The sequence below is a fragment of the Hyaena hyaena genome, unplaced genomic scaffold (genome assembly GCF_003009895.1).
Source record: "Hyaena hyaena isolate Hyena2069 unplaced genomic scaffold, ASM300989v1 scaffold_931, whole genome shotgun sequence".
Taxonomy (NCBI): domain Eukaryota; kingdom Metazoa; phylum Chordata; class Mammalia; order Carnivora; family Hyaenidae; genus Hyaena; species Hyaena hyaena.
In genome coordinates this window covers 360,877-371,078 of record NW_024081564.1, presented here as the reverse complement: position 1 = coordinate 371,078, position 10,202 = coordinate 360,877, and the positions used below count along the sequence as shown (strand labels likewise).

At 46.6% G+C, this 10,202-nt stretch overlaps 1 protein-coding gene across 1 annotated transcript in view; it reads left to right on the top strand.

The window, feature by feature from the left end:
- WDR27 (WD repeat domain 27) overlaps positions 1-10,202 on the top strand; it is a 159,865-nt gene that overhangs the window by 8,101 nt on the left and 141,562 nt on the right. Inside the window, exon 2 of the mRNA XM_039221028.1 lies at positions 5,621-5,816. Coding sequence (XP_039076959.1) covers positions 5,621-5,816 — 196 coding nt within the window. The remainder of the gene's footprint in view (positions 1-5,620; positions 5,817-10,202) is intronic.

Genomic DNA, 10,202 nt, shown 5'->3' with positions numbered 1-10,202 from the left:
GGCCATCGTCCGCAGGTGTGGGGGCGCGTGGGGCGGGCAGTCATCTGCAGGTGTAGGGGGGCGTGGAGCGGGCAGTCGCCCCGCAGGTGTCGGGGGGGCATGGGTGGGCAGTCGTCTGCAGGTGTAGGGGGGCATGGGGCAGGCCATCGTCCGCAGGTGTGGGGGCGCGTGGGGCGGGCAGTCATCTGCAGGTGTAGGGGGGCGTGGGGCGGGCAGTCGCCCCGCAGGTGTGGGGGCGCGTGCTGTCAGCATCCCAGAGCCCTGGGGCCCTGTCGTCGCCCCTGCCTGCCTCTTTCCCCATGGTGGCCACTCCTGCCGAACGCCGCCTCCGCTACGACTGAGCAGACGCTCTCCTGCAACGTGACTGCGCGGTGCCTAGTGTACGACGCGTGCCCTGGGGGTGGAGCGGACCTGTGCCCGCCCTCGGCCCGTGCTGCTGCCTGAGCGCATCGGGCCGTCTGCGCGGGGCGTCCTGAGCGCCGCCCTGTGCGCTCCGGCGTCTGCTCCGTGCCCCTGATCGGCCCTGGGTCCGTGTTCCTGAGCGGCTCCGCCACCCGCACCCTCCTCCTGAAAGGTTCGGAAGTTCATCAATACCCTCTTCCTTTCATGCTCTTTTTGATTTTAGCTCTTCTGATGGGTGTATGGTTTTCATTTTTTATTCCAACTTGCATTTCTCTGGTAATGAGGATGAGCGTCTTTTCTAGTTAATTGGCCGTTTGGAGATCTTTCATGAAGTGGCTTTTGCGTAGTTTTCTATTGGCTTGTGTGTCTGAAGATTTGTAGGAACTCTTTGTAGGTTCTGGATGTACTCAGCTCCCTGTGTTGCTCATCTTCCTACTTTGTGGCTTGTCTTTTCACTCACTGAGTGGTGTCTTCTGAAGAACAGAAGTTTTGTGTTTGTGGGTATTCTTATTTTATTCATTGTGAGTATGTTGTATTGAAGTTTGTCCTTCTTGAACATCTGAATGTTCATATGTACTTAAATACACATGGCTTTTTCCCCTCAGTATCTGTCCCTCTTCTGGCAGTAGTACTTGAGTTTGCTTGGGCGGCCAGTCTCTTCCGTGTCCCGGCCAGGCCCCAGGGTCACGGTCCATGTCGCCTCGGGCTGACTTGCCAGCATAGTTGCATCCTTCTATTCACAGAATAAAGTCAAAGACGAGAAGTGGTCCAGACTGGCCCCGAACTCCCACATGTTCCGGGTTTGACAGGGAGAGGTGGCCGCCCCTCCCAGTGCGCCAGGGCATGGGGGTGGCCCCGGGAGCCGCCGGCCACCGTGCTGCCAACAAATGGCAACAGAAAGTGGAAGCCAGAGCTGACGTACAGACAGGCACAGCTGAAAGATGAGAGGCCAGGCCGGGCTGGCTCAGGCAGCGCGCGGGTCCTACACAGACCTTCCAGTTAGACGTCTGTCCCTCCAGAGAGCTCCCTTTCTTCACGTTGGATTAGGCTGAGTTTTCTCTTGTTTACACTTTTTAATTGTTTCTGTTATTCTTTCCCAGATGGTTACCTAGGTGTCCCTGAACAAGTAAACAGTTCCGTCCAGGGCTTCCTGCCTCAGCAGGGATTTCCAGCAGCCCGTGGGTGGTGGGTGAGAGGGAGTCAGGGCGGCCTGCCCTCGAGGCGGGGGACCACAGCCTGGGCGAGGAAAGGCCAGCGGCAGAACACGCATCATCGAGTGGCTCTCAGGCAGCCCAGGTGGAATGAGTGGGTTGAGGGTTGGCCGAGCCCTTCTGAGAGGCTGTCTGGGGGCAGCTGCCGGCCGGGTCACCTGCAGCAGGTGGGGTGGGCGTTGGCAGAGGTGCCAGGCCACTTCGAGCAGCAGCGAGTGGCCGAGCCAGCATCTCCTGCAAATCCGCGTGACTATGAACCCACGCTGGCCCTGCGTGGGTCGCCACGGCTGCCGCAGCTTTCTTAGATCGGCGGAGCTGACCTGCGGCCCCTGCTCTGTGCGCGCCACGGCAGAGCTGCCACCAGCGAGGGGTCAGAAGTGGGGCCTCGTCGTGGCACTGCCACTGTGACCGTCATCACTTACTAAGCCCTCTGATTTTTTCACCTGTAAGATGGAAAAAAGCATTTAACAACTGTAAAGCATTATTGTAAGCATCAAATGATATAATGTATCGATACACTCAAATCTTCATGTTCATATGTGTGAAAATGATTTTTAAACGGTACGTTGGTGTACGGATGCTATTATTCGCAAATTATGGTGCTGAATGTTATAGGAATTACAGAAGAGATTAAGACAGTCCTTGGTGTATAAAAGTTGATGTTGAATGGGGCGCCTGGGTGGCTTAGTCGGTTAGGCGTCCGACTTTCGCTTAGGTCATGATCTCGCGGTTCGTGGGTTCGAGCCCCGCGTCGGGCTCTGTGCTGACAGCCAGCTCAGAGCCTGGAGCCTGTTTCAGTCTGTGACTCCCTCTCTCTCTGACTCTCCCCTGCTCACGCTGTCTCTCTCTCTCTCTCCTAGAAATAAATAAAAAAAACATTAAAAAAAAAATTAAAAAAAAAAATAAGTTAAGAAATGTTTACTAAATTGATATGAATTTATGATAAACATTAANAGCCAGCTCAGAGCCTGGAGCCTGTTTCAGTCTGTGACTCCCTCTCTCTCTGACCCTCCCCTGCTCACACTGTCTCTCTCTCTCCTAGAAATAAATAAAACATTAAAAAAAAAACTAAAAAAAAAAGTTGATGTTGAAGAAATAAGACAAAATTTAATTACAGTTTGACGAGTGGATTCTTTTTTATTTTTAAAAATTTTCGTATGTCTTATGAAAATGTAAATATTTTACTCAAAGTAGTGTTTTTTTAAAAGTTTTTTATTCAAGTGTAATTAACATACATTGTCACATTAGTTTCAGGTGTACAGTAGAGTGATGCAACAATTCTGTACATTTTTTAGTGCTCCTCATAAGTGTGTTCTTGATCCTCTTTATCTGTCTCATGTCACCCACCCACTTCCCCTCTGGTGACCACCAGTTTGTTATCCATACTTAGGAGTCTGGTTTTCTTGGTCTGTGTTTTCCTTTATTTATTTTGTTTTGCTTCTCAAATTCCGTATGTGAGTGAGATCATATCGTATGTGTCTTTCCCGCACTGACTTATCTTACCTAGTATTGTACTCTCTAGGTCCATCCGTGTCATTGCAAATGGCAACATCTCATTCTTTTTCATGGCTGGGTAATATTCCATTGTGTGTGTGTGTGTCTCTCTCCCACGTGTGTGTCTCTCTCTCTCTCTCTCTCTCCCCCACGTCTTCTTTATCCAGTCAGTGGGTGAATGCTTGAGATTTTTGAACAGTTGTGATGTTTGATATAGTCTTTTGTCTGTTTCTTAAGGTATTTTATGCTTTGGGGAAGCAGTGGAAGGAGCTACACGGTACTTTCATTTTGTCCACTTGAGATGCTTGCCATCTGATCACCACTGTAGCTGTGGCCACGGCCACCTAGCTAGGCACTGGTTACTTTAACATGATGAAACCTACAGAGCAAATCTGGTAACTTAGCAACATTTAGCTATTTTTTATATGAAACTCCCTGCTGTGTCTTGGCAATTGCAAGAGTGATAAATAAAACCAAGTTCATGAATTGGGGAAGAATGTGTGTTAATGTATTCAAAATGTGTTTATTTTTTCCAAATATTGCAAAATTTTCAAGTTTTTAAAAATCACCTTGTATTTGTTATAACAAAGAACACTTGTTATGTGGGAGACCATGGAGTGTACGTCCTCTGACTTATATTTCCCCTCGCCTGGAATCTCGGCCTTAGAGATGCTAAGATGCGGGTTTCTAGTCAGGTCCTGACCACCCGTGCATCTGAGCCAGCGTCTCAGAGCTGGAGGGGTGGAGCCCTGGGGCCTGACCCCGGCCCCGCATTCTGCCTCTGCAGGGGCAGCCTGGGTCCGGGTGCTTGGGGTGGAAGGAGACGGTGAGGGCACACAGGGCACACACACAGGGCGCCCGCGGCCCCCAGCTGAGACCTGAAGGGGGGAGCGGCCGGGAGGTGGAGAGCCAGAGGAGAGACCTTCAGACAGGAGAGAGGCTAGCGCCCAGGGGAAGCAGTTCTGTTCTCAGAGCTCAGCCAGCGGCCTGGGGGTGTGCAGGGAGCGTCTGTGTGGAGGCTGAGCCTTGCTGGCCTCGAGGGCCGCAGCGCTGCCCTTCAGGAACGAGGTGGTGTCCCCACCATGGTCAGGGGGGAGTCTAGATCGTACGTCTAGATTTGCTCGGTCTCGCGCTTGGGTATGGAGGGCCAAAGTCCTCTTGAAGAGAGGCAGGGCTAGGCATAGATGGGCTCTGATGGGCACAGGAAAGCAACGGGTTGACGACGTTCACAGAGGCGTCCCTGTCCCTGGAAGCTAGGCCAGGGTTGTGCCGTGAAGAGAGATCTGGAGAGAGAAGGGTCCTGCGAGGGAGGGCGGGGTAGGGCTGAGAGTTCCCTGCTCTCCAGGCTCCCTGAGCCAGAGCTCCCGCACGGCGCTGGGTTCGCGGCCCTCGCCCTTCCCCACCCCAGTCCCTCTCGATCCACCTTGCCCGGTGCTGCCAGATCGGAGAGTGCGTTTTCCTGAACAGCCTCGTGCAGCAACCTGCAGCAGCTCGTTTCCGCTGAGCTTAAGCAGAGGTCCTTCCGTGCGCTCTGCCGCTTGTGGAGCGCACCAGGCTCGCCCCGCCGGAGGATGACCACTGCCCCCTCGTGCAGCCTGCACCCCATCTGTGCCGGGCAGTGCCACGCGGCCTCCTGTCTGGACCGCTCCGGCCCCAGGAGGTCTGTCCTGGTCCTTCTGTACGCCAGCCTGGTGCCCGTGGCGGAGCCTCCGAGTCCGCTCAGCAGCGTGGTGACCAGACGCGTAGACTCTCTGCTCCTGGCCGTGTCAGCAAATCCTGTGGGCGAAGCTTTTCAGGTCCAGTGCCTGGAGTGAGCTGTGAGGCAGGCATCGGGTGGCTCTAGGGCTCTGTGTGTGTACGTTGAACACGTTTACGAACTTACCACCTGTGAGGTGGGACACAAGCCTGAAACGTTTTTTATTTTTGTCAATGGTTCATCCATTTATGCCTTGGAAGACAGTGATTATGTAACCTGAGACAATTTGCTTTAATGACGTAGAATGTTGTGAAATGGTTGAATAGCTCCAAGGTGGACAGTGGGAGATCGAGATCTGTATTGCACTTCACCACCGATTTGCTTGGAAAACTGGGAGCATGACTTTGTATCTCCGTTATGGATAGCGGTAATCAGTCTCAGTGGTGACTTTGTGAATGCTCCTCCGTGCTGGTGCTCCCGCGTCGTAGACTGCCGCCGCCACGGGCCGCCTCTGGGTCCGCTTCTGTCTGTGATCCAGTGGCGGAAGCAGATTCCGCAAGTCTGAGCAAGGTCTGATGAGCAGGAAGAGGGGATTTGAATTAAGGTCTGTTTAATCTGAAAGTTCATGGGAGGAGTGAGCAGTCGTGTGTACAGAACTTGAGGACTTTCTTTGTCTTGCGAGTGGGGTGTGGGAAGTGAGTAAGCAGGTGTGACATACTGTGTGTGTGTGATCACACTCATCATGGCGAGTAAACAGACTGTCATCTGTGTTAATTATCACCCCCATAAGTCATCTTCCGTGTCCCTGCATTTTCAGATTGAAGATGGAAGAGCCACAGGGGATTTTCTCTGCCGATGGTGGCTGCGGCGGTGACATTGTCACAGAAAAGTGCCTGCTTGAATCTAAGGAGCCCGTGTCCCACGTTCAGCTTGCTTGTGGCCTGCAGTGCTGCGCTTTCCCTTTAGATGGGAAGGAACTTTGCGTGTGGAGCACCAAGGACCCTTCTTACCAGATATTTAAACGTTTTGTGCTGTTTGATGAGTCAGATGACTTGAAGAGCCTTGAGGTCGCCTGTCCTTTCCTCTGACGCTGTTTGGGTGATGTTACCTTCCACGGACTCAGCCACCAGCTAGGGGAGGAGAATGTTAACAGCACAAAACCGCTGTGTTCACTTTTGAATTTTAGAAAATAAACTGCCTGGAATCACTTCATTCAAAAAATTTCTTCTTCAATAAATATAAGCAAGAAAAGGTTCATTTTAATATAATCAAAAATGAATTTTTGTAGATTTTAAATATTGCATATTTAAGGAAGTTTATTACGTTTATTGCAGAATATTTCACATCAAACTGACAGCTTTAAAGACATCATGAGTTTTCGTTAAAAAATTATTCCGTGTCTAGTGTAATTATCTCAATGCTTTTAAAAACGGGTTTCGTTGTACAAAATGAAAAGGTAAATTCTGTCAGCATTTTTGGTGTCGAGGTAATCCTTATCTTCATGTTGGGCTTCCGGAGTTTGGGTCCGCACGTGCGCCAGTGCCGCGTCTGCCTGAGGACCCCTCTCACTCGCCATCTCACTGGCACTCACTTTACTAAGAGTAGAAGCTGTGCATCGTCACTGAAGAGAAATCTATGGTTTGACTTTTTTCCCATTGAGTTACAAGAGGTTCTTGTGTGTTTCTTCAGCACAACGGATGCTGATGAGTTGGGCCTACATTCCGAGGTCCAGCGTGATCTTTCTCACTTTTTCAGTGAGGTGTGAAAGACTCAGAAAAACGTGTCCCAGATATTACGTGCGTCGTTGTGGTTGTGCCCAGGTGCACACAAGTGGGCAGCTGCCATCCAGCCTCTGCCTCCTCTCAGCCTCTGCTCCCCGCTCTCCTCCCGCAGAGCCTGGTGCCACCTGCCAGCTCTGCTCGTGTTAGAACTCGGGGGAGTGCGGTCCTTGATTCACTGTTAGGTTCGTGCGATCCTTCCACATTTTCATCACTGCGTAGTATTCCACTGCATGGACAGAGCACAGTGAATCCTTTCCATTATTGGTGCAGATCTGTTTCGTTTCCATATTTGAACTGCCACAAGCATGTGTGTGTGTGTTTATTGGTACACTTGTGTGTATGGATGCTGAGGCATATTGAGTGTGTATATTTAGTTTGGCAGATAATTATAATTAATAATAATAATAATTATAATAATAATTAATGAGGTTTAGCCCCTTTTGCAAATGTATCGGCCATTTGGACATTCTCTTTTGTGACACGTGTCCAATCTCATGCTGTTTTTCTGTTGGATTATCTGTCTCTTTCCTATTGACATAAAGGAGTTCTTTATGTATTCTAAGTAAAAGTTTTAGATTAGTTTGCATTTTCTAGAGTTTTATGCCAGTGGAATCAGACCATGCGTACTCTTTGTGTCTGGCGACTTTCACTAAGAATCACTACTTTGGAAGTTACTTGCATTATCGCATGTATCAACGGTTCATCCGTTTTCAATACTGAGTACTTTTCCGTTGTGCAAATGCGCTATAATTTATTTATTCATTCTCCTGGTGATGGGCATTTAGGTTATTGTCAGTTTTTACTATTACAGATAAAATGCTGTGAATCTTCACATATGTCTGTTGGTAAGTGTCAGGTCGCATTGCTTGATAGTGTTCTTCACATCTTCTACACACGGCCTCCGGTCTGTCACTCACTGAGAGAGGCGTACCGGAATCTGTGACGAGATGCGAGCTTCTCTGTTTCCCTTCCATCAGTTTTCCTCCATGTGTTTTGGAGCTCTGTTATTAAGCACATGCACGTTTAGTATCTTTATGATCTCTTGGTGAATTGGCACTCTTAATGTTATGAAGTGACATTTCTTTATCTTTGGTACTATTTCTTGCTCTGAAATTTTGCCTCCATTTTTTCTTTTTAGGGGCTACTTTTTACCTTTTTTTTTTTTTTTAGTCTTAAGACTTATTTATTTTTTAAAAAGCAGTTTCAGATTCGCAGCAAAATTGAGGGCATGGTACAGAGATTTCCTATATAACCCTTGTGCCCCCTCCCCCAACCTGGACACACAGCCTCCCCCTCTGTCACCCTGCACCAGAGTCATGCATTTGTTGCAGCTGATGAAGGTACATTGACACGTCAGTCATCGTCACCCAGAGTCCACTGTTTACCTTAGGGATCAGTCTTGGTGTTGTACATTCTGTAGGTTTGGACAAACGTATAATGACATGTGTCCACCATTTAATATCTGTTTTCTTATTCTCTTGGTGTTGTCTTTGATGGAGCAGAAATTTTTAATTTTAATGAAGTCCAGCCTATCAGTTCTTTCTTTCATGGATCATGCCTTTGGTGGCTTATCTGAAAAGTCATCACGAAACTTAAGTCGTCTAGATTTTCTCCTGTGTTATTTTTTAGGAGTTTACAGGTTTCTCCTTTGTATTGCCTTTGTTCCCTAGAGTTCAGTTGACTATATTTCTGGCTCTCTCTTCTCTCCCACTGATCTATTTGTCCTTTCTTTTGCCAATACCATACAGTCTTGATTAGAGTAGCTTCATAGTAAGTCTTAGAGTCATATAGTGTCAGTTCTCCAACTCTGTGGTTCTTCTTCATTATTGTGAGACTATTCTGGGTCTTTTGCCTCTGTGTAAACTTTAAAATCAGTTTGCTGATTTTGATTGGGATTACATTAAATCTATAGATCAAGTTGGGAAGAACTGACATTTTGATAATATTGAGTCTATCCATGAACATGGAATACCTCTCCATTCATTTACTTTTTTTTGATTTCATTCAACAGTTTTATTTTTTCTCATAGAGAACTTATACAGTTTTGTTAGATTTGTCCCTCAGCATTTCATTTGTTTGGGTACAAATGTAATGGTAGTGTGTTTTTAATGTCAAATTCCACTTATTTATTGCTGGTATATAGGCAACCAACCAATGGAATTTTGTATATTGGTATCCTGAAAGCTTGCTATAATTCTTCATTTTAGGAATTTTTTTTTGCTGATTCTTTTGGATTTTCTACATAGGTGAGCATATCATCCACAAAGTTTTGTTTTTTTCTTCTCAATCACTATACCTTTTAACTTCCTTTAATTTTTTTAATGTTTATTTATTTTGAGAGAGAGAGAGAGAGAGAGAGCAAGAAGGAGTCCAAGACCATGACTGGGGGAGGGGCAGAGAGAGAGAGGGAGACACAGAATCTGAAACAGGCTCCAGGCTCTGAGCTGTCAGCACAGAGCCCGACATGGGGCTTGAATTCATGAACCATGAGATCATGACCCGAGCTGAAGTCAGACACTTAACTGACTGAGCCATCCAGGCGCTCCATTTTAACTTCCTTTTATATTGTGTTATTGCATTGGCTAAGACTCCCAGTATAATGTTGAAAAGGAGTGGTGAAGAGGGCCCTCGTCTTGTTTCTAATCTTGGTGGGAAAGCTTATAGTTTCTCACCATTTAGTACATTAACTCTTGGTATACCGTGGATACTCTTTATCAAGTTGAGGACATTCCCCTCTATTCCTACTATACTGATAGTTTTTATGATGAATTGCTATTGGATTTTTGTCAAAGGCTTTTTTCCTACGTTTTTGATATTTTCATGTGATTTTTTTTTCTTTTGCCTGTTGATGTGATGGATTAATTATTTTCAAACATTGAAACAGCCTTGTATATTTGGAATAAATCTCCAACTCCCATGTGGTCATGGTATATAATTTTTTAATACATTATTTGATTTGATTTGCTGATATTTTGAATAATTGTTGAGTTTTCCACCTATGTTCATCAGATATATTGATTTTTAATTTTATTGTGATGTCTTTGTCTGGTTTTGGAATTAGAGTAGTGCTGGCCTCAGAATGAGTAAGGAAGTATTTACTCTGTTTCCTCTGAAAATAGTGTTTTCTGTTTTGTCTTTAGTTTTCTAAGAGAGATTTTAGAGAATTAGTAAAATTTCTTCCTTAAATATTGGGTAGAATTCACTAGTGGATCCATCTTGGTCCGGTGCTTTCTGTTTTGGAAGGTTATCAATTATTGATTTTTTATACCTCTATTTAACTTTTTGAACATATGGAGTAGAATTAGGACTGTTGCAATATCCTTATCTAGTAATTCTGCAATCTGGATCGGTTCTGGTTTTGTTTCAAGACCATCTGGATGATTTGTGGGTAGGTGTTTTCCACGGTTATGTATTTCTCTTGGTTTTTGACTGAATAGTCTTGACTCCTTGAGTACCTGATCATTTTTGATTGACTGCTAGACAGTATGTATACAAAAATGCACAGCTAGTTTGAGGCTCTGGATGACCTTAAGTTCTTGCAGAGATAATTTATGTTTGCTTCTGATAGCTGGCTGGGTGAGGGGATTGGCTATTCCTGGTCACTCTAATCCAGTAAGC